Source organism: Vulpes vulpes, chromosome 1, assembly GCF_048418805.1.
Source record: "Vulpes vulpes isolate BD-2025 chromosome 1, VulVul3, whole genome shotgun sequence".
Taxonomy (NCBI): domain Eukaryota; kingdom Metazoa; phylum Chordata; class Mammalia; order Carnivora; family Canidae; genus Vulpes; species Vulpes vulpes.
Genome location: NC_132780.1, coordinates 128,005,944 through 128,030,714, shown reverse-complemented (window position 1 = coordinate 128,030,714; position 24,771 = coordinate 128,005,944). Strand labels below are relative to the sequence as shown.

Below are 24,771 nucleotides of genomic sequence, written 5' to 3'. Positions count from 1 at the left end.
TTTGTTGATCTTTAACAGATATGGAATTTTTTTTCAGATACAGAATTTTTAATGGACTCTATCATTATCACACAATAATTCCTTCAAATATACTCATTTCATGTTGACTTTCCCAAATTGTCTCAAAAATGTATTTTTTACAGTTTTGTTCAAGGCTATGTCATTTTGTATCAAATTGTGATAAACTATTTTGCCTCAGAAGTTAATGCTACATATACTAACCAAATCTGAACACATCACATTATTTTAAGAGCTTTCCACTGTCTCTATGATGAGCCAACAAAGTCTTTAACATGACAGAAAATTTTGCCCTTAACCAAATCAAGGCCTCAGAGATGACTAAGACAATCCAGTATTTTCTTAACAGTTAATTCATCCCAGTGAGAGACGATGGATTAAAAGAATAAAAAATGTATAGTCAGCTACAGGTAATGAAAAACCAATCCACTGCATAAGCCTTAATTAAATGCTAGGGGAAAAAAAATTATTTATACAAAGCATTATTGGCACAGTTGGGAAAATGTGAGTATCACTAATTACTATTAGTGTTATAATGTGGTTCTGAGGGAGAATGTCCTTTTTTTGTTTTTAAAGATTTTATTTATTTATTCATGTGAGAGAGAGAGAGAGAGAGAGAGACAGAGAGAGACAGAGAGAGGCAGAGACACAGGCAGAGGAAGAAGCAGGCTCCATGCAGGGAGCCTGACATGGGACTCAATCCTGGGTCTCCAGGATCACACCCTGGGCCGAAGGCGGCACTAAAACCGCTGAGCCACCCAGGCTGCCCAGAATGTCCTTATCTTCAGGAGATGCATGCCACACTTCCAAATTATTTTCTTCTAAATGTATGTGCTGTGCATGTGTATACACATGTGCTGTGTGTGTATGTGTTTATGTGTATAAGACAGAGCAAACAAATATGCCAAAATATTAACAACTGATAAAATCCAGACAAAGGTTAGACAGGTGTTTGTTGATCCCTTCAACTCTTAAGTCTGAATAATTTTTGAATAATTTTTAAATAAAAAGCTGTGGGGGGTGCTCAAAATTCACAAATCAATCGACATGATAAATCACAACAAGAGAAAAGAAAAGTATATGATCATTTCAATAGATGCAGAAAAAGCATTTGGCAAAATTCAACACCCATTCATGATAAAAACCCTCAACAAAGTAGGTTTAGAAGGAACATATCTCAACATAATAAAGCTCGTATGTACCAAACTCACAGCTAACATTGTACTCAAGAGAGAAAAACTAAGAGCATTTCCCCGAAGATCAAGAACAAGACAAGGATGTCTACTCTCACCACTTTTCTTCAATATAGTACTGGAAGTTCTAGCCACAGCAATCAGACAAGAAAAGGAACCGGGTAGCTCAGTCGGTTAAACATCCAGCTCTTGATTTTGGCTCAGGTAATGATCTCAGAGCGTGAGATTGAGCCCTGCATGAAGCTCCACACTGGGGGTAGAGCCTGCTTAAGATTCTCTTTCTCCCTCTCCTTCTGCCCCTCCCCTGCTTGCTTTCTTGTTCTCTGCCTCCCCCAAAAAATAAATAAATAAAAGGCATCCAAATTGGCAAGGAAGAAGTAAAACTTTCACTATTTGTAGATGATATACTATATATAGAAAAACCTGAACACTCCACCAAAAAACTATAAAACCAATACATGAATTTGGTAAGGTTGCAAGATACAAAATCAATGTATAGAAATCCGTTACATTTTTATGCGCTAATGAGGCAGCAGAAAGAGAAATTAAGAAAATAATCCCACGGGATCCCTGGGTGGCGCAGCGGTTTGGCGCCTGCCTTTGGCCCAGGGCGCGATCCTGGAGACCCGGGATCGAATCCCACATCGGGCTCCCGGTGCATGGAACCTGCTTCTCCCTCTGCCTATGTCTCTGCCTTTCTCTCTCTCTCTCTGTGACTATCATAAATAAATAAATAAAAAACTTAAAAAAAAAAAATACTACCTTTAAAAAAAAAAAAAAGAAAGAAAAGAAAATAATCCCACAAACAATTGCACCAAAAATAATAAAATACCTAGGAATAAGCTTAACCAAGGAAGTGAAAGACCTGTACTTAGAAAACTATAATAAACATTGATGAAAGAAATTAATGATGACACAAACAAAAAGATATTCCATCCTCATGGATTAAAAAAGAACAAATATTGTTAAAATATCCTTACCACCCAAAGCAGTCTACAGATTTCATGCAATGTCTATCAAAATATCAAGAGTATTTTTCAAAACAATCTTAAAAAAGAAAAATGAAACTGGGCGTATCGCAGTCCCAGATTTCAAATTATGTTACAAAGCTGTAAGGACACCTGGGTGGCTTAGTCTGTTAAGCATCTGCCTTGGGCTCAAGTCATGATCCCAGAGTCCTGGGATCAAGCCTTATATCACACTCCCTGCTCAGCAGGGAGCCTGCTTCTCCCTCTTCTGCTCCCCCTGTTTGTGCTCTATCAAATAAATAAAATCTCTTTTAAAAAATTACAAAGCTGGGGATCCCTGGGTGGCGCAGCAGTTTGGCGCCTGCCTTTGGCCCAGTGCGTGATCCTGGAGACCCGAGATCGAATCCCACGTCAGGCTCCCGGTGCATGGAGCCTGCTTCTCCCTCTGCCTATGTCTCTGACTCTCTCTCTCTCTCTCTCTCTCTGTGACTATCATAAATAAATAAAAATTTAAAAAAAATTACAAAGCTATAGTAATCAAAACAGCATGGTACTAGCAAAAAAAAAAATAGACATGGATCAAAAGAACAGAATAGAAAGCAGAGAAGTAAACCCACAATTAAATGGTTAATTAGGGGCACGTGAGTGGCTAAATGGCTGAGCGTCTGCCTGGGATTCAGTCTCACCATCAGGCTCCCCACAGGGAGCCTGCTTCTCCCTCTGCCTATGTCTCTGCCTCTCTCTGTGTCTCATGAATAAAAAGTAAAATTTTCTTTAAAAAACGGTCAATCTTCGACAAAAGAGGCAAGAATATGCAATGGGAAAAAAGACGGTCTCCTCAACAAATGCTGCTGGGAAAACTGGACAGCTACATGCAAAAGAATGGACCACTGTCTTATACCACACAAAAATAGATTCAGAGTGAATTAAAGACCTAAATATGACACCTGAGACCATAAAAATCCTAGAGGAGAGCACAGGCAGTAATTTCTCTGATATTGGCCATAGCAACATTTTTCAGACACGTCTCCTGAAGAAAAGGAGACACAAAAATAAACTACTGGTACTACATCAAGGTAAAAAGCTTCTGCACAGCAGAGGAAACAACCAACAAAACTAAAATGCGACCTACCGAATGGAAGAAGATATTTGCAAATGACATGCCTGATAAAGGGTTGGTATTCCACATATATAAAGAACTTCTACAACTCAACATCCAAAACCCCAAATAATCCAATTAAAAATGGGTAGAAGACACGAATAGACATTTCTCCAAAGATGACAAACAGATGGCCAACAGACACATGAAAAGATGCTCAACATCACTAATAATCATAAAAATGCAAATCAATACCGCGATGGGCTATCACCTCACACCTGTCAGAATGGCTAAAATCAAAAACATAGGAAACAACAAGTGTTGGCAAGGATGTAGAAGAAAAAGGAACTTTGTGCACTGTTTGTAGGGATGTAAACATTCTACTTGCATAATTTTTTCTATATATAAGCAATCTGATAAGTATCCTTGTTCATATAATTTTGCATATTTTTCCTATTATTCCTTTGAAGAAATTCCTAAATATAAAAACTCTGCAGCAAAGTGTGTGTTTTTTTTAATTTTTTTTTATTTATGATAGTCACACAGAGAGAGAGAGAGAGACAAGCAGGCTTCATGCACCGGGAGCCTGACGTGGGATTCGATCCTGGGCCTCCAGGATCACGCCCTGGGACAAAGGCAGGCGCTAAACCGCTGCGCCACCCAGGGATCCCCAAAGTGTGTATTTTTAAGTTCTGAGATATTTTACTACTTTGCCCTTTGAAAGAGCTCTACCAAACTATATTCTTTCCAACAGTATGAGGACTGTTTCCCTAAACTTTCCCAGGAGTAGGAACTCTTAAAATTGAAGTTTGACAGACAAAACCTGCTTGCTTTTAGCTTTAAATATGCAATCTTACAGCATCTTAATTTTCCTCATAATGATTGCCAAGACACGTTTGGACACAATGTGCAGCAGCCTGTATTTTCTAAAGGTGGCTACACATGGTCACCTTGTCATTCCCCCAGCAAAATATCAATATTTCTATTTCTCTATTCTCCTGAATCTGGGTGTCCCCTGTGACTGCTCTAAAAGAATATGGTAGAAAGGATGTATCTCTTCTAAACTTAGCCTTTAATCGGCCTGCTAGTTTCAACTTCCTGTCTCTTAAAAATGAGTTGCCAAGAAGCATGTGGCTGGGTCAGTAGGAAAAGCATGTTACTTTTGATCTTGAGGTCATGAGTTCGAACCCTACATTGGGTGTAGAGATTACTTTAAAAAATAAATAAACAAAAAGAAAATTAGCTGCCATTTAAGTGCAATTACTCTAATACTATCATGCTATGAGAAGCCTATTCACAAGGAAAAGCTCTAAAGGATGAAATGCCATGTGAAGAGAAGACAGAAAGACCAAGAGCCAGGACATCAGATATGGAAGTGGATCTTACAGCCTCAGCCACTCAACTATCAGACCATGGACCACAGATGAACCATCCAGCCCAAACCATTCCAAACTCCTGACCTACAAACCTTGAGCAAAATAAAATGGTTGTTTCATTTTTTTAATGGTTGTTTCAAGTACCTAAGTTTTCATTTGTTACAGAGTAACAGATAAACTAGAACACTATTTATTTATTTATTTATTTATTTATTTATTTATGTATTTATTTATTTAATTTATGATAGTCACAGAGAGAGAGAGAGAGAGAGGCAGAGACATAGGCAGAGGGAGAAGCAGGCTCCATGCACCAGGAGCCCGACATGGGATTCGATCCCGGGTCTCCAGGATCGCGCCCTGGGCCAAAGGCAGGCGCTAAACCGCTGTGCCACCCAGGGATCCCTAGAACACAATTTAAAGTAATGTGTGAGGGGCACCTGGGTGGCTCAGTCAGTTGAGCATGTGACTCTTGATTTCGGTTCAGGTGGTGATCCCAGGGTTGTGGGATTGACCCCCATGTAAGGCTCCTTGCTCAGCAAGGAGTCTGCTTGAGATTCTCTCCCTCTCCCTCTGCCTCTCTCCTCTGTCTCTCTCTCTCTATAAAATAAATCTTCAAAAAAAATTAAGTAACCACTGGTAAAAATTTTAATATATCTCCAAACAAGCATGCACTTCCAAAAGTTACCTTGGAAAAAACACACTCTCCTGATTTCCCAATTGCTATAAGCATCTTAGGAACAATTTTTTTATGGCCTTTTATAGCTTTTAAGGAGCTTTAGTTACATTTTTTTTTCAAATAGCTCATTTTTTTAAAGATTTTATTTATTCATTCATGAGAAACACAGAGAGAGAGGCAGAGACACAGGCAGAGGGAGAAGCAGCCTAGAAAAAGATTAATCAGAGTCTCTCAACTATGACAAACTATCCAAGAGGACCTAAAGATTTTGGTTTGACTCTAATTACTACATTGGAAAAGAAAACCTAAACAATTCATATACTACTTATAGTTTTCCAATTCATCAATAGTACAGTAACAGAGAAAGTCCTTAAATAAAAATTAGAGCATATTACATGAAAATAAAGAATCTATGACTATATTATGAAAGTAATTTTTGGCAATAAAAGTCTATAGCCTAAGTATCATATGCAAGGAAGTGTGCTCAAAGGATATAACGCTAGTAAGCTTGGTTACAGTTTACATATAGTCTAAAAGAGAGTGTGAGAGGTGACTGCATCTGTTTGTAAAGTAGAATTACAAAATGCTATGCAGAAGTGCCAATTTTACTTAACAGGTCCACTTGGGTGTCTATCTCAGACTCAACAAGTACAAAAATCAAATTCTTGATTTTTTTTTACCCCAAACCTATTCTTCCCTTGCCTTCCCCTTATCAGTTATAGCAATACCTCCATCCACCCAGTTGCTAAAGCCAGAAATGTTATTTATATTCTTCTCATTCCCTACAAACAATTCAATAGCAATTTGTATTGATTCTACGACAAAAATTATCTCCACTCTCTACCAAATCATCTCTTGCCTCCCCTACCTTGATAACTAGTTTCTTGCAATGGCTTCCTTAACTGGTCTCTCTATATTCACTTTTGCCCCCTACGACTAATTTTCCAAACAGCAGTCAAAATATTTTTAAAATATAAGCCTTATAATTGCTCATGACTGCTAAAAGCTTTCTAATAACTTCCTACTGCACTTCCTATTGCACTATTTATCATAAAATCCAAACTTCTTTCTATGGATGACCTATAAGGCCTAACTTGATCTGGTCCCTGCTATCTCTCTGAACTTACCTCCTACCATTATCCCCTCTGCTCAGGTTGCTCCAACCTACACTAGTCTTTTTGCTCCTTGAAGATCAAGCTCCTTCTCAAGCTCAAGTCCTTTGATCTTCAATCCTCCACTCCCTCTGTCTCCCACCCATGGCACCAGTGACCCAAATTAGCAATGCCAACAAGAAGACAAACATCATTGGTCTCCTGATGAAAATAATGCATCACCTACCACCTGTGAGTATTCTTGCCAAAAATATGTAAACAGAATCTACCGAGAGTCAACAAATTCAGAATGTGGGGTATTTTACAAGATCATTTGCCTACACTCTTCAAGAAAGTAACTAGCATGAGATTATTAGCTATCATATTGTCTATAATCCAGGAAAGTGGAGGAGCAACACATCCAAAACAGGCATAAGCAATAAGTGTTATGCTATAACATCCTGATAAAACAGGATACAACCATTTTTAAATCATAAGAATTTTCCAAAAAAAAAAAAAAATTTCCTAACAATCTAGAAAATGTACAACATACCACTAAACAAAAAAGTAGCAAAACTACCAAAAATTTGCAGTATGATTATAAGAAGATGATATAAATTGCAACATGGGTTGAGACTTATAGGGATGCTGGGATGGGGTGAATATATTTTGCATATAGGGCAGAGGTTCATCTTTGGAAGCCAGAGGGAGGAACTGTGGTAGATAGAATAATGGCCAGAAGGATGTCAACATCCTAATCCCATGAACCTATAAATATGTCAGGTTACACTACAAAGTGAATTAAGGCAACACACAGAATTAAGGTTAATAGAAAATGCTGGAAATATCTAAGTAGGTCAACATTGCCACGAGGGTCTTTATAAAAGTGAAAGAGGGAGGCAGAACAGAAAGTGCCCCAGTAATTGCTGGCTCTGAAGACAGAAGAGTATCATGAGCCAAATAATGTGGACAGCCTCTTGATACTGGAAAAGGTAAAAAAAAAAAAAAAAAAAAAAAAAAAACTCTTCTAGACCGTCTAGAAAGGAATGTAGTCCTGCCAACACTTTGATTTTAGCCAAGTCAGATCTGTGTTGAAACTATAAGAATGAATTTGTATTGTTTTAGGCCACAAAGTTTGGGATAATATGTTATAGCAGCAATAGGAAACTAATAAAGCTTATTCCATGACTGGACTAAGAGGATCATCTACTACCCTACCTACCTAACAAAGGAAAGAGTGAATCATCTTAAGAGAAAGATAACATCACCCAGAGCATTTACAGTTTTTCATACACAGCTTATAATATTAAATAAAAAATGCTAGCCCACTAAAAGAAATGAAGAAGAGGAGGACGAGAATGAATGAATAAAAAACAAATAGACATAGATACACAAATTACCTAAATACTGGTTTCATTACATAGGGACTTAAAGTGGCAATAATATGTTCATGAAACTAGAGAGAAATAGGCAAGGAACAAATACAAAGGTGCCAATTTTCACCAAAGAATCAATAAAAAACAAAACCAAATCAAATTTCCAAAAGTGAAAAACACAATTAAGGAACTCCACAGATAGGTTTCACAGGAGATTATATACAGTGGAAGATGAGCTTAATAAACAGGAACATAGATCAGTAGATAATATTCTACTTTTCTTTTTTTTAAAGATTTATTTTTTATTTATTTATGATAGACACAGAGACAGAGAGAGAGAGAGAGAGACAGACACAGGCAGAGGGAGAAGCAGGCTCCATACCGGGAGCCCGATGCGGGACTCGATCCCAGACTCCAGGATCGCGCCCTAGGCCAAAGGCAGGCGCAAAACCGCTGAGCCACCCAGGGATCCCCAATATTCCACTTTTCTGCGAAGCTTATCATTTCAGAAAAGAATATGAGACGTGTAGGACACAACAAGAGACTCTAACATGTGTAACTGAGTGCCCAGAAGGAAAGAAAAAGGCGAAACAATATTTAAGAGATAACTGCCAGGAATTTTAGAAACTGATCAAAGACATACCCCTACATACCCCACATGTTGTAAAAACTCTACAAGTCCCAAGGAGGATGAATAAAACAGAAACCCTACCTACACATACAACAGTAAAACAGCTGAAAACCAGTCAAAGAAAAAAAGTTTTAAAAAGCAGAAGTGGTTCAGTCAATCATCTAACTCTTGATTTCAGCTCAGGTCATGATCTCAGGACAGTGAGATCAAGCCCCACGCTGGGTGTGGAGCCTACTGGAGAATCTGTTTTTCCCTCTCCTTCTGCCCCTACCCTCTCCTCTCCTCTCCTCTTTCTCTCTCTCCCTCGCCTGCCTTTGAAAAAAAAAAAAAGTAGAGAAAAAGATACATTATCCTTGAATAGCAACAATAAATCTAATAAAACTTGTAACAAATGACTTAAAAAACAAACAAAAGAACAAAGGATGATGAAATGACATTGTTTTTTAAAAAAAAAAAACCAACCTACTATTCCATGCTTCAGTAAAATAGCCTTCTAATAGCAAAGAAAACCAAAGTTATTTTCATACAAAAACTGACATGGGGATCGCCTGGGAGGCTCAGCAATTGAGCATCTGCCTTCAGCTCAGGGTGTGATCCTGGAGTCCCGGGATCAAGTTCCACATCGGGCTCCCTGCATGGAGCCTGCTTCTCCCTCTACGTCTCTGCTTCTCTCTGTGTGTCTCTCATGAATAAATAAAATGTTTAAAAAAAAAAAAAACTGACATGGCTCTTAGCCAGCAGATAAACCCTAAAAGAAATACCAAAGAATGTCTTCAATTAAACGATAAATGTGCTAGGAAGTATCTTATTTTTATCCATACAAAACTATTACTTGATAATAACCAATAAAACCCAGTCTCTTTATTATTATATTAGTGCAAAACATTGACTCAAAAATCCAAGGAGGTGGGCAGCCTGGGTGGCTCAGCGGTTTAACGCCTTCCGCCCAGGGTGTGATCCTGGAGACCCCGGATCGAGTCCCACATCAGCCTCCCTGCATGGAGCCTGCTCCTCCCTCTGCCTATGTCTCTGTCTCTCTCTCTCTCTCTCACTAATAAATAAATGAAATTAATTAATTAATTAATTAATAAAATGCAATACAATACAGTACAATACATACAAGGGAACCAGTTTTCACCTGAGCCTTCTGCTCAGGTCGTGATCCCAGGGTCCTGGGATAGAGGCCCCAAATCAGGCTCCCACTCCCCTGCTTCTGCTCTCTCTCTGTCTCTCAAATAAATAAATAAAATATTTTTAATTTAAAAAAATAAAATACAAAAAAAAATAAAAATAAAAATAAAAAAAATAAAATAAAATACATACAAAAACAAAGTTAAATCCTTGATATTAATCATCTAAGTGACTCTCTCCACTGCCTGCCTTGGATTAAGCTGTTTTACCATGTTTTACATTTCAATATTGCACTGGGTTTTTTAGCAGTGAAAGTTTTTATATTTATAGTATATCTGGGACATCACAGAAAATATAAAAACTGTAAGGGAAAATTGACTATATTTCATTAAGGAATCCTGACTTATTTAAAAAGAAAAAAATTCCTTTAAGTAATCTCTACACCAAAGGTGGGACTTGAATTTACAACCCTGAGACCAAAAGTCACAAGCTCCACCAACTGAGCCATCTAGGTGCTCCCTGACTTACTTAAGATACAAATTACTTGGGACACCTGGGTGGCTCAGCAGTTGAGCATCTGCCTTCAGCTCAGAGCGTGATCCCAGAATCTGGGATCGAGTCCCACATCGGGCTCCTGCGAGGAGCCCGCTTCTCTCTCTGCCTCTCTGTGTCTCTCATGAATAAATAAATAAAATCTTAAGAAAGAAAAAAAAAAAGATACAAATTACTACAAGATGGCAATCAATTCAACTCTTTCTATGAAAATTTCATCTCTGGAACAGAAATAATGATATACTAATTTAACTCACATTTCTTCTCATTTAACGTCCAGATCCTCCTAGAGATACAATTCAAAGGAAGAGACTTCACATAATCCCAAATGAACATATATATACTTCCTCACGGGAGTTTTCTTTCATGACCTCTCAGTTTACTTACCCTTTGCTCTGACATCATTCAGATATAAATCTTCAAGGCATCATGTCCTCCGTTTTGTTTTGTTTTCCTCCTCTACTTTTGCTCACTCTACTTTCTTAAATACTCTAAACGTAAAATCTATAAATGGCTCTTTTTAAGGATCTATACTGCTTTACTTCTACAAAGTTCAATGAAGTTTGCCCATTTGTTTGTATTCTTTCTTAATCCACCAACATAGACGATTTTCGTATATACAAGTAACATGCCTAATTCTAATTCTTCATGCATTCTAGACGCTCCCAACTAATAGTCTACTTCCACATGGGAAAGCCAGCATCTTTAACTAAATCATCCAAACTTCTTTTCAAGGACACAAGAGAAAGAGGAAAGGGAATTAGCATTAAGTGGGTTGTTCCCTATCTACTTCCGTGAAAGGCAGTATTGTTCTCACTCACTGAGCCTGGGAAAAATTCAGAAATCTGCCCACAGATTCACTACCAATAAATGAAAAAGACAGAAGTCCAACAGGTCATCTGCCTCCAGAGGTTGTATCCTTGGTCCTTATTTACTACCCTAAAACAATGTTCTCCAGTATGAATTATGCTTTGCCTATCAACAGCACCAGAAACTTCCAGTTAAACACCGTAGGTTAGCCATACCCATTTACCTCCATTTTCTCCAAAAATCCAATTAAAATGACAGAAAAAAAAATTTTTAAAGCACTAATTCACAAAGACAAAGAAGAGAAGAGTAACAGTAGCAACACAATTCTGGAAACTGAAAGGCAGGTTAAAAAAAAAAAAAAATGGGAACTCATTTAGACCAGAGAAAGCCAGAACCTAAGTCTTCAAAGTGCACTGATAAAGCCAATTTGAAGCCAGAAGATTCAGAATACAGAATCCCAAGATGGTTACTGAATATATGCTGAACAATGATCTTGAGCAGCTTTTTTATGTGCTTATTGACCATTTGTATATCTTCTTTGGAGAAATGTTTATTCAAATCCTTGCCTGCTTTTTTTTAAAGATTTTATTTATTCATTCATTCATGAGAGAGAGAGAGGCAGAGACACAGGCAGAGGGAGAAGCAGGCTCCATGCAAGGAGCCCGACGCAGGACTCGATTCCCGGTCTCCAAGATCACGCCCTGGGCCAAAGGTGGCGCTAAACCGCTGAGCCACCCAGGTGTCCCCCTTTACCTGTTTTTAATCTGGATTATTTGCTCATTTTTATTGCTGAGTTGTAGAGTTCTTTATATTCTTTGGATACATATCCCTTACATAATTTGCAAATACTTCCTACCATTCTGTACATCATCCTTTCACATTCTTGATGTGTCCTTTGAAGCACAAAAGTTTTAAACTTTGATGAAATCGAATTTGCCAATTTTTTCTATACTTGCTTGTTCTTTAGGCATTGTACCTAAAAAAAACCACTGCCTAATTCAAGATAAATCTTATGGAAACAAGGCAATTCAAGTAAATATTTTGGGTACAAAGATTTACTCTTGTTTTCTTCTGAAAATTGTATAGTTTTAGCTCTTATATTTAGGTCTACGATCCATTTTGACCTAATGTTCAGATAGGATGCAATACAGGGGTCTAACTTCATTCTTTTACATGTGGATGTCCAGTTGTTTACAGCACCACTTGTTAAAAAGACTATTCTTTCTCCATTGATTGTACTGGAACCCTTATCAAAACCTGGTTTTTCATAAATTTAAGGGTTTCTGGACTCTATTCCATTGATCTATATATATCTTACTTAAATGCCAATTCCACACTGTCTTGATTACAATAGCTGTGTAGTGTTTTTAAAATGGGAAGTAAACCCTCCAACTTCGTTCTTTTTATGGATTGTTTTGGCTATTCTGGTCACTTGCATTTCCATATGAATTTTAGGATGAACTTGCCAGACTTCAAAGAAATTAGCTGGAAATTTTGATAGGGGTTGCCTTTAGCCTATAAGGGAAGAGAATATGGGGATATTGTAATCTTAACAATATTAAGTCTTCTGATCCACGAACATGAAATATCTTTCCCTTAATTTAGGTCTTTAATTTCTTTCAATGATGTTATATAGTTTTCATTGTACAATCCCATACAATGTACAGTCTTGTACTTCTTTGGCCAGATTTATGCCTTTATATTTTATTCTTGATGCCACTGTTCAATAGAATGATTTTCTTTGCTAGTACATAGAAATACAAATGACTTTTGTACACTGACCTTACATCCTGCTGGCTTGCTAAACTTATTAGCTCCAACAGATTTCTGGTGGATTCCTTAACATTTTCTATATACAAGATATATAATCTAAAAGTAGAGGGCAGCCCCAATGGCCCAGCGGTTTGGCGCCACCTTCAGCCCGGGGTATGATCCTGGAGACAGGGGATCGAGTCCCGTGTCGGGCTCCCTGCGTGGAGCCTGCTTCTCCCTCTGCCTGTGTCTCTGCCTCTCTCTCTCTCTCTCTCTCTCTCTGTCTGTCTTGAATAAATAAATAAAATCTTCTAAAAAATAAATAAAAGTAGAAATAGGGACAGCTGGGCAGCTCAGGGTTGAGTGTCTGCCTTTGGCTCGGGGTGTGATTCGGGGGTCCTGGGATCAAGTCCCACATCGGGGTCCCCACAGAGAGCCTGCTTCTCCCTCTGCCTATGTCTCTGCCTCTCTATGTCTCTCATGAATAAATTAAATCTTTAAAAAAATAAAAGTAAAAATAGTTGTAGCACTACTTTTTTTTTCTTCTTTTTAATATGGATGTCTTTTATTTTTCTTTCCTGCCAAACACTTTGGCTATTATCCCTACTATATTGTGGAATAGAAGTAGAGAGAGTAGACTTTTATTCACGGTTATAGGGGAAAACTTTTAGTCTTTTACTTTTAAGTATGATGTTATATAGGAATGTTCCATACATGTTCTTTACCAAGTTAAGAAAGTACTGTATTCCTGCTTTACTAAATATTTTCACTATGGAAGTGTGTTGGATTGCCAAATGCTTGTTCTGTGTCTATTAAGATGATTATATAGTTTTTGTCCTTTATTCCACTTTCATTGGTATTCTGCATTCCTGGATAAATCCCATTTGGTCATGATGTACAATCTTTTTTATATGTTGCTATATTTGGCTTGCTAATATTTTGTTAAGGATTCTTGTATCTGCATTTATAAAGGATTATCAGTCTGTTGTTTTCTTGTGATATCTTTGGCTTTGGTAGTAACACTGACCTCACAGAATGACTTGGTGATACCTCCTCTTCTATTTCATGGAAAAGTTTGTAAAAAATTATTGCTTACTGACCTTTAAACATTTGGAAGAATTCATTGGTAAAGCCATCTTACCCTGGGCTTTTCCTTTAGGGGAAGTTTTGTTTTTGTTTGTTTTTTTTTTTTTTTAAGTAGGCTCCACATCCGGATGGAGCCTAACAGGACACCTGAACCCACAACCCCAAGATCAAGACCTGAGCCAAGACAAAGAGTCAGATGCTGAACCAACTGAGGCACTTTTTTTTTATTTAATTTTTTAAAGATTTTTTATTTGAGAGATCACAGAAGGAAAGGAAGAGGGAGAAGCAGGCTCACCACCAAGCAGAGCCCCACATGAGGCTTAATCCCAGGACCCTTAGATAGGACCTGAGCCGGAGGCACACAGTTAACCAACTGAACCACCTAGGAAGCTTTTGTCTTTTTAAAGATTTTATTTATTTATTTGAGAGAGGGAATCCCTGGGTGGCTCAGTGGTTTAGCACCTGCCTTTGGCCCAGGGCGTGATCCTGGAGTCCCAGGATTGAGTCCCACATCAGGCTCCCTGCATGGAGCCTGCTTCTCCCTCTGCCTGTGTCTCTGCCCCTCTCTCTCTCTCTCTCTCTCTCTCTCTGTTTCTCATGAATAAATAAATAAAATCTTTAAAAAAAAAAAAAAAAAGAGAGAGAAAGCGCGACAGCATGAGTAGTGGGAAGGAGAAAAATGAGCAGGGAGCGAGTCCAACACCGAGTGTCAGGATCCATCCCAGAACCCTGGGATCTTGACCTGAGCTTAAGGTGGACGCTTAACCAACTGAGCCACCCAAGCGCCCCCTAGAGGAAGCTTTTTTGAGTATTAATTCAATCTCTTTATATATATATATGTAAAATTATATACATAAAATTATATAAATTATTGTATAAAATTATATATTTTATATATTTTTAGGTCTATTCAGATTTTCCATTTCTTCTTGAGTTGGTTTCAATAGATTGCATCTTTCTAGGAATATATTCATTTCATCTAACTTATTATCATAGAATTATTCACAATTATTCTCTTATAACCCTTTGTATTTCTGTAGGACAAAAGCAATGTCCTCCCTTCCATTCCTGAATCTAGTCATTTGGGTCTTCTTTTTCTTTTCGGTCTAGCTGAAGATGTCAATTTTATTGATCTTTTTGAAAGACTAACTTTTGGTTTTATTACTTTTTCTCCTCTTCTTCTATTCTCTTTAAATTTCTGCTCTAGTCTTTATCTCCTCCCTCTTCCTGCTTTGAGATCACTTCACTAATTCCTTTTTGTAGTTTCTTTATATGGTTTGATTATGATTTGAGATGATTTTAACACAGATGTTTGCAGGTATAAATGTTCCTCCAGGCACTGCTTCAGCTGCATCCCATAAGTTTTATACATGGTTTTGTTTTTATTTGTCTCAAAGTATTTCCTTTTTTTAAGACTTTTTTTTTTTTTATTTGAGAAAGTGATCAAGAGAGAGTGTACAAGCTGGGGTAGCGCCAGGCAGAGGGAGAGAGAAGCACACTCCCAGCTGAGCAAGGAGCCTAAGATGATACCCAGGGCGTCCAGCTCAGGACTGGATAGGCTGGATGCCAGGCTCCATCCAGGACCCTGGGATCCTGACTGGAGCAAAGACAATGCTAACCAACTGAGCCACCCAGGGAACCCTGAAAGTACTTCCTAATTTCCTTTATGATTTCTTCTTAGATTCATCGGTTATTTCAGACTGTGTTACTTAATTTCCACATATTTCTGATTTTTTTTTGGATTTTTTTTTTTTAAAGATTTATTTATTCATGAGAGACACTGAGAGAGAGAGAGGCAGAGACACAGGCACAAGCTGGCTCCCCGTAAGGAGCCTGATGTGGGGCCTGATCCCAAAACCCGGGATTAGGACCTGAGCCAAAGGCAGACGCTCAACCGCTGAGCCATCCAGGCGTCCCATGATTTTCTTGTTACTGATTTCTAGTTTCATTTCATGGTGGTCAAAGAACATATTTTGCATGGTCTCAAAACTTTTAAATTTATTGAAGCTTGCTTAATAGCCGAACATACAGTCTATGCTTAAAAATGTTTCCCATGGGGATCCCTGGGTGGCGCAGCGGTTTGGCGCCTGCCTTTGGCCCAGGGCGCGATCCTGGAGAGCCAGGATCGAATCCCACGTCGGGCTCCTGGTGCATGGACCCTGCTTCTCCCTCTGCCTATGTCTCTGACTCTCTCTCTCTCTCTCTGTGTGACTATCATAAATAAAAAAAATTAAAACAAAAATGTTTCCCATGTACTTGAGAAGAATGTGAACTCACTTTTGTTGTATGACATGTTGTATAGATTATGTTTTAATTATATCTATTATACATCTATCATTTATTATGCACCTATTATTATCTTGTTGGCTTATTGTGTTATAACTCACATCTATTTCCTTATTGATCTTCTCCTAATTGTTCCGCCCATTATTGAAAGTATTTATGTTTTCAACTCTTATTACTGAATTGTCTATTTCTTCCTTGAATTCTGTCAGTTTTTGCTTCAAGTATTTGGGGATCTGCTAAGTGAATGTGTGTAGGTGTTAGGTCTTCCTGATGGATTGACCTTTTTATCATTATAAAATGTCCTTTATCTCTAGTAATTTTTGTCTTAAGGTCTATTTTAAGTGATATTAGTATATGATTCCAACTCTTTTGGGTACTGTTTGCATGATTTATCTTTTTTATCCTTTTGCTTTCAACCTATCTGTGTCTTTGAATCTAAAGTATGTTTCCTGTATGAGTTCAAGCCCCACACTGGGTATAGAGAGTACTTAAAAATAAATAAATAAAAGTAAATTATCATTAAAAAACAAAAAGAAAAATACTCCTGGGTGCCTGGGTGGCTCAATCAGTTAAGCATCTGCCTCTGGCTCCAGTTGTGATCCCAGAGTCCTGGGATCAAGCCCTGCACCTGATTCCTGCTAAGCAGGGAGCCTGCTTCTCCCTCTCTCTCTGACGCTCCCCCTGCTTGTGCTGTCAAATATGTTTTTAAAAATTTAAAAAAACTAAAGTATGTTTCTTGTAAACATACCTTTGTATGTAACAACACTGAAATTTTATAGAAGAAAGTTTTTAAAGAAATAAGGGCAGGAAGCCTTGGGTGGCTCAGTGGTTGAGTTTCCACCTTCAGCCCAGGGCATGATCCTGGAGTCCCGGGATGGAGTTCCACGTCGGGCTCCCTGCATGGAGCCTGCTTCTCCCTCTGCCTGTGTCTCTGTGTCTCTGTCTCTCTCTGTGTGTCTCTCATAAATAAATAAATAAAATCTTAAAAAAAAAAAAAAAAAAAGAAAGAAAAGAAAAGAAAAGAAAAAAGAAAAAAAAAAAGAAAAGAAGGGCAAAATACACCAGAATGGCATACCCTTTTCTGAAATTGAAGAAAGTACTACAAAAACAAAATATTCAAGAATAGCTATTAAATGGGGGGGGGGGGGGGGGAGGACAAGGGAAAACTTGTCCCACCAGATATTACAACAGACTAGTTATGAAAAGTATTGTAACTAAAATATTAATGGTAGTTGACAAATAGACAAATATATTAGTGAAAAAGAGTAGAACCCAGAAAAATATACAAAGGGGTGTGTGTGTGTGTAAATAATATTAACTATTCAATAAAAGGTGTTAGGACAAATGACTTCTATTAGGAAGAAAATAAAATTGAACTCTCTCAAAACTAAAATCCAGCTTTATTACATGAAACTAAAAATTACTATGAAATGATAGAAAAATATTCTATAAATAATAAGGGGATGGGGAAACTTTTCTAGGCAATACCCTAAAACCAGTTTTTAAATTTCTGTATGATAAAAAAAAAAAAACACCATAAACCAACTTAATGCAAATTTAATTAACACAACTAAACCCTGTGGCTTGACAGACAGCATAAAAAGAGTGAATTCACCAGGTCGACCATTTGAAAGTCCACCATTAAAAAAGTTAATTTTAACTTCTCAAGATACCAAGTTTGGGATTTCTTTTTTGAATTTTAAAAATGAAGATAATTCCTACTTCACAATATATTTTAATATTAAATGAGAGAATAGCCATAAAAGCATCTAGTATGAAATCTGTCTGCCATATTATAGCAGCTTGTTCTTCCTTATTTCAACTTAAGTTGTTATTACACTAAATGAGGAATTACAAGCTGCAATGAGGAATAGCAGGATACCTGTATTTCAGTTCACAATAGATCTACTTAATAATTCCATTCTACCACTCCAGAAATGAAAGGATGTTTCCCCCCATTCCTCGCCCTCTATGTTTGCCATGCATAAAGCATCAGTTGTTAAGTCTATCTGTTCTAAAGATGGAAGGTAAATTTGCGATTTAAGAGCAAAACATAACCTAAATAGATAAATATTATATCAAAGTCTTTCAGCCATTAAAACCTTTCTCCCCAAAAAACCTTTTTAAGATTTTTTTCCTAAGTTCTCCAATAAAGACCATATCTGAAACAGAATCTACAAATGAAAAAACTTTCAGAATGGCACACAACAAACAGTGTTAAGGATAAAACATAAATGTGCGTCAGGTAAAAACTAAAGTTTTGGGATCCCTGGGTGGCGCAGCAGTTTAGCGCCTGCCTTTGGCCCAGGGCGCGATCCTGGAGACCCGGGATCGAATCCCACATCGGGCTCCCAGTGCATGGAGCCTGCTTCTCCCTCTGCCTGTGTCTCTGCCTCTCTCTCTCTCTCTCTCTCTCTCTCTCTCTCTCTGTGTGACTAATAAATAAAAATTTAAAAAAGAAAAAAAACTAAAGTTTTGAAGACTTATAAATGCCAGTATTTTTATATTTGAACACTGGTTAGAGCAAAAATGTTTTACAATTCAGAAAGCACAAATTAATTCAGCTTTTTGTTTCAAACAAAATATTCGGGGAACCCTGGGTGGCTCAGCGGTTTAGTGATCCTAGAGACCCGGTATCGAGTCCCACATCGGGCTCCCCGCAGGGAGCCTGCTTCTCCCTCTGCCTGTGTCTCTGCCTCTCTCTCTGCATCTCTCATGAATAAATAAATAAAACCTTTAAAAAGAAAATATTCACTTCCTGTGTGAACCACATGTTTAAATAAAAGCATAATTTTATTAAAATGTTATAAAATTTTAAAGACCAACTGCATATACAATTTAGGGTCCAAACAAATTCAAACTTGTTCAAACAAATGTTGATCAAAATGGAAAATTCCCACTTAAATAAAGTATACTTAGGCACATGTACTTTCTGGTAGATTTTTAGATGAACAAGATGTTGACCTTTACACTGGTTTTTAAAAAACTAAATCTGGATGCACAAAATTACACAATGAAACGTGCCTTCCAATCTAAAAACAAAACAAACAAAAAAATGTTCATAGGAATGTAAACGTAACCATTGGCTTTATTCAAATTACTACAGACAATGCTGCAATAGCAACATCCTTCTCCCCCTATTTCATCAATCTCCCCTCCAATTTTCCTTATCAACCTAGCAGGACAATTAATGATTAAGACTTGAACACTGGGATCCCTGGGTGGCGCAGTGGTTTAGCGCCTGCCTTTGGCCCAGGGCGCGATCCTGGAGACCCGGGATCGAATCCCATGTCGGGCTCCCGGTGCGTGGAGCCTGCTTCTCCCTCTCCCTGTGTCTCTGCCTCTCTCTCTCTCTGTGTGTGACTATCATAAATAAAAATTTAAAAAAATATATTTAAAACTTGAACACTGGTGAAATTTTTCTTCAGCAAGATCTGCCTTCTGCATCAATTCTACAACACCTAAGGCATGTCCCCAGGCCAGACTTAAATGCCATAAGATTTGTGTATGAAGGAAAATAAAAGTAAGAATTAGTTTAAAAACAGCGCAACAGATCAGAACCCCACAAGGAATAAATGGTGCAGCTGCCTTGCAATCAAAAAGCATAAACAGGGCGCCAGGGTGGCTCACATCGTGACCTTGCGGTGCTGGGATGGAGACCCCACCCGAGGCAGCATCTCTGCTCAGCAGGGAGTCTCTTTTCCCTCTGCCTCTGCTCCCCCCACCCCATCCCTGCCCCTGCTCATGCTCTCCCACACTCTCTTAAATAAAATCTAAGATTTTTTTAAAAAGCAAAAACAAAACCAAAACCACTAACAAGCTCACCCCTCACAAATCTTCTATTCTAATATGAAAGTTTCAACATATCACTCACCACATGCAGATACTCTTAAAAGTCAAGTTTCTCTTATACATGAAACATATGGATAAAAGAATTCTAAAACATTATTTTCAAATGCTATACAAACTTACATAGAGACTGGAAAAATTAGGAATGTGAGCGATGAGACTTTTATTTCTTGGCATACTTCCATTGCAAATCTTTTTTTTTTTTAAAGATTTTATTTATTTATTTGACAGAGAATAAGAGAAACAGCACAAGCAGGCGGAGCAGAAGGCAGAGAGAGGGAAAGAGAGAGGGAGAAGCAGGCTCCCTGCTGAGCAGAGTCAGACTCAGGATGAGATCCCAGGACCCCGAGATCAAGACCAAGCCAAAGGAAGATGCTTCACTGATCTAGTCACCTGGGAGGCCCCCCTTCTATTGCAAATCTAATGCAGCTTTAAAAAAACGTATACCAGATACTGGAGTTCCTTCAAGCTTGACTTCTCTTCCCAATGTGCAGCCAACAATAACTGGAATACCAGAAGCAACGCTTGAAAAATCTCTAATACTGAATTAAAATAGAATATACTCAAGTTTTACAAAGTTCACCATAATATTCCATACGATCTAATCAGTATGTTTCCCTCTTATTTTATATTCGATGATTCCTTTATTTCAAAAACAAAGACATCACAAGTTTCTGAACATCAGCGGCCACAAGTATTTCCATATCCCTTCTCTCAACTTGTTTTTTTTTTTAAATCAAACTTAATATGTGAAACAAATGGAGTATAAATCCACATTCTCCAGAGGAAAAATGCTGTGCTGCTTCATTAAAAAAAAAAAAAAAAGGCCAAGTCATATAAACAAAAATTCACGAAAAGCAGGGTTTTCTGAGGTATACTTTAAAAATCACTTCATCTGCCACAGTCTGCACTCCAACCTGACAAGCTGTCCTAGGCAATCCATGCGTGTCCCCTCTGGGTCCCTAATTCACATGGACCATAAAACTGTCAAAAAACGAAAGCCAACAACCGCGATCAAACCAGATGCAGCTTTTTACAAACAACAGCTCTAAGCTGCGAATAAAATTAACATCCTCCTCCAAAAAAAAAAAAAAAAGGCAAAACAAAACAAAATGTTCTTAGAAGTAGGAGTTCCTCGGTTTTACCAATTCTTTGCGTTTCACTGTAAAGGGAATGGGGAAATCCGTGGTAAGAATGAGAACATGGGGCGGCCCGGGTGGCCCGGCGGTTAGCGCCGCCTGCAGCCCAGGGCGTGACCCCGGGGTCATGGGATTGAGTCCCGCATCGGGCTCCCTGCGTGGAGCCTGCTTCTCCCTCCGCCTGGGTCTCTGCCCCTCTCTCTCTCTCTCTCTCTCTCTCTCTCTGGGTCTCTAACAAATAAATAAAATCTTTAAAAGAAAAAAAGAAGAAGAAAAGGATGCGCACAGCTAGTTCCCAGAAGGATGCAGGCGAGCATCCCCGCGCGCCGCTCGGCCCGTAGCTGGGCAGGCTGGTGCCCGCGGGCTCCCCGGCTAACGCACGTCCCAAGGCCTCCCTTGCTCTCGAGCGGCCCGACGGCAGCCTACGGGCGCGCCGGGAGACAGAGCCCGGCAAAGGGGTCCCCGGAAACCGCTCTGGAGCCCCGAGGGGCGCGGACCGCAGGCGGAGGCGCACGGGCTCGGGACGCCCAGGGAGGGCTGCCGCTCGGCTCGGCCGACGGACCCCCGGGGCCGAGGACAGAGCCTGGGCCGAGGACGGAGCCGAGGACGGAGCCGGGGCCGAGGACGGACCCGAGGACGGAGCCCCGGAGCCGAGGATGGAGCCGAGGAGGGACCCGAGGATGGAGCCGAGGACGGAGCCCCGGGGCCGAGGACAGAGCCGAGGACGGACCCGAGCACGGAGCCCCGGAGCCGAGGACGGACCCGAGCACGGAGCCCCGGAGCCGAGGATGGAGCCGAGGACCGAGCCCGAGCCGAGGACTGAACCCAGCCCAGCCAGAGGACCGAGCCCCGGGGCCGAGGACCGAGCCCAGCCCAAGGACGGACCCGAGGACGACGGAGCCCGAGCCGAGGACCGAGCCCCGGAGCCGAGGACGGACCCGAGCACGGACCCGAGCACGGAGCCCCGGAGCAGAGAATGGAGCCGAGGACCGAGCCCCGGAGCCGAGGACTGAACCCAGCCCAGCCGGAGGACCGAGCCCAGCCGGAGAACCGAGCCCAGCCCGAGGACGGAGCCGAGGACGGGGCCCAGCCCAGCCGGGACGGGGCCGAGGGGCCGAGGGGCCGAGGGGCCGGGCCGCCGGAGCCCCGCCGCGGAGGAGGCAGGGCGCTCCCACTTCCGCCCCCCGCAGCCCCGCCGGGCGGCCGGGCCCTGGACGGGAGGGGGGGGAGCGCCGGGCCTCGGCGGCGGGGCCGGGGCGGAGCGCAGGCAGGGCCGCGGCGGCGGAGGGAGCGCGCGGGGCTCGGGCCTGGCAGGCCGCCGGTACCTGAAGCGCGGCGAGTCCTTGAGGCACTCCTCGAAGTCCACCGCCATCCTCATCCTGCCCCCGCCTCGCGTCGCCGGCCGCGCTGGGGGAGCCGAGGGGGCCGCGGGCCGCGGCGCTGGGCACCCGGGCGGCGACTAGCGCTGCGCGGAGCGGCGGAGGGCGCGTCGCCCGCTGCTCATAGCCCCGCGCAGGCGGCGGCGGCGGCGGCGGCGGCGGCGGCGGCGACGGCGGCTGGTCGGGCCCCAGGCCGGCCCCTCCTCCTCCCGCCCCCAGCGGAGCGCCGGCCGCAGGGAAGCCGCCCCGGAGTGACAGCCTCCGCCAGCCAGCCACGGGCCCGGCGGCCGGGGGCGGGGCTTCCGGCGGCCCCGCCCCCGCGGGCGCCGCGGCAACGCAGCCGAGCGACGGCAGCTCGAGCCAATGAGCGGCGCGGTCGTGGGCGCGCCCCGCCCCCTCGCCGGGAGCGGCTGGAGGGCCCAGCGCGCCGCGCAGGCGTGGCTGGAGGCCCGCTGAGGCTCCCCCGGAAGGAAGTCACGTGGCCGAGCGCGGCGCTTCCCTCGGAGGCCCCGCCCCGCCGAGCTGCCAGCGCGTGGGGCCGCGGGGCACGCCGGGAGCGGCGGGGACGCGGCGGGACGGGGGCGCTAGTGGCGGCTCGTCGACGGCGTGTGCCGCGCGGGGGAACGCGGAGCCGGTTGGCGGGGCGAGCGGGCCTCGCTCGGGAGGGTCCCGGCAGGTAGGAGAGGGGCCGCGCGGGGGGGGGGGGGGGCAGCCCCGAGACCTCCGGGGCTTTCCCCGGCTCGCAGGCGGCGGGTCTGACGGCCGAGGTCCCTGCCCCGTGGGCCGCGCCGCCGCCCCGCACACGCGCCCCCGGAGCCCTGCAGGCTGCGCGGGGTCTGACCCGGCCCAAGACGCCGCTGGCCGGAGAAAAGGAAGAAAGACAAAAAAAAAAAAAAAAACAAGAAAAAGAAACCGCGATGAACACATTATACCTGCGCAGCCCGGTGGCTCAGCGGTGAGCGCCGCCTGCAGTCCAGGGCGTGACCCCGGGTCGCGGGTTCGAGTCCCGCATCCCCGCATGGAGCCTGCGTCTCTGCCTCTCTCTCTCTCTCTCTCTGTGTCTCTCATGAATAAAATAAGAATTTTTTTTTAAAAAGCAAACATTACACCTAAATGTAGCGCAAGCTACAGAATGTTCGTAAAACGCCACGGCGAAGTGTCTGCAAGCGAGAGCCTGAAGGCAAAGAGATGGGAACGTCTGTTGTGGCTGTAAAGGGACGGGAAAGCGCTGATGGGATGCAGTTGCCCCGAAGCCGAACTGAGAAGTCCACGGACACGAGGCCACGGAGAAGCCTCACAGGGAGCGGGGGCTGCCAGCATCCCGGTACCGCTCTCTTCGGTGCTGTGCTCAGAGTTTAGGTGTAAGCCTCCCGGGGACGCCCGGTGGCCCAGCGGTTAGCGCCGCCTGCAGCCCGGGGCGTGACCCTGGAGACCCAGGATGGAGCCCCGCCTCGGGGCCCTGCGTGGAGCCTGCGTCTCCCTCTGCCTGGGTCCCTGCCTCTCTCTCTCTCTCTCTGTGTCTCTCATGAATAAGTAAATTTTATAATTAAATAAATAATAAATAAATAAATGTAAGCCTCCTCACTTCCACTGGGTCAAGTCTTACATAACCGTGTCGCCCGTCTGGCTAAGTGTAGCATGATGGGATGATGGTTTACATAACCAGAGGTTGCATCTTGATCTCCTTTTGCACCATTAGAAATTAACAGTATAAAAAGAAAAGGAAAAAAGAAAAGGAATAGTATCATTTTGAGACGTTTATTTTCTTAACCTTTTGTTTTAATTCTACTTAACAGGGCAGCCCGGGTGGCTCAGCGGTTTAGCGCCTGCCTTCAGCCCAGGGCCTGATCCTCGAGACCCGGAATCGAGTCCCACGTCAGGCTCCCTGCATGGAGCTTACTTCTTCCTCTGCCTGTGTCTCTGCCTCTCTGTCTCTCAAGAATAAATAAATAAAATATTTTTTTGAAAAAGTTATATCTTGGGCAGCCCAGGTGGCTCAGCAGTTTAGCGCCACCTTAAGCCCACGGCCTGATCCTGGAGACCCGGGATCGAGTCCCACGTCGGGCTCCCTGCATGGAGCCTGCTTCTCCCTCTGCCTGTGTCTCTGCCTCTCTCTCTCTTTCTCATATGAATAAATTAGTAAAATCCTAAAAAATAATAATAATTCTACTTAACACACAGCTGTTATATTGGTTTCGGATGTTCAGTATAGTTATCAACACTTGCATGTATCACTCTGTGCTCCTCAGGGCAAGTGCACCCCTTAGTCCCCATCACTAACCCATCCCCCCCCCCACCCCATCATCAATTTGTTCCCTATAATTCAGAGGCTGTTTCTTGATCTCTCTCTCTCTCTTAT

The 24,771-nt window shown here is 42.1% G+C and overlaps 1 protein-coding gene across 16 annotated transcripts in view; it reads right to left on the bottom strand.

Moving 5' to 3' along the window:
• Window positions 1–22,626, bottom strand: part of ACAP2 (ArfGAP with coiled-coil, ankyrin repeat and PH domains 2) — a 125,903-nt gene extending 103,277 nt beyond the window's left edge. For 3 of the 16 annotated variants that reach the window (XM_072726526.1, XM_072726517.1, XM_072726542.1), the window contains exon 1: window positions 22,359–22,618. In XM_072726526.1, the coding sequence (XP_072582627.1) occupies window positions 22,359–22,411 (53 nt within the window). In that variant the 5' untranslated portion in view covers window positions 22,412–22,618. Of the gene's footprint in view, window positions 1–22,358 lie in introns of all 16 variants that reach the window. The other 13 variants (XR_011995235.1, XM_072726502.1, XM_072726536.1 and 10 more) reach the window with 9 other exon arrangements.
• Between the last annotated feature and the right edge of the window lie 2,145 nt (window positions 22,627–24,771).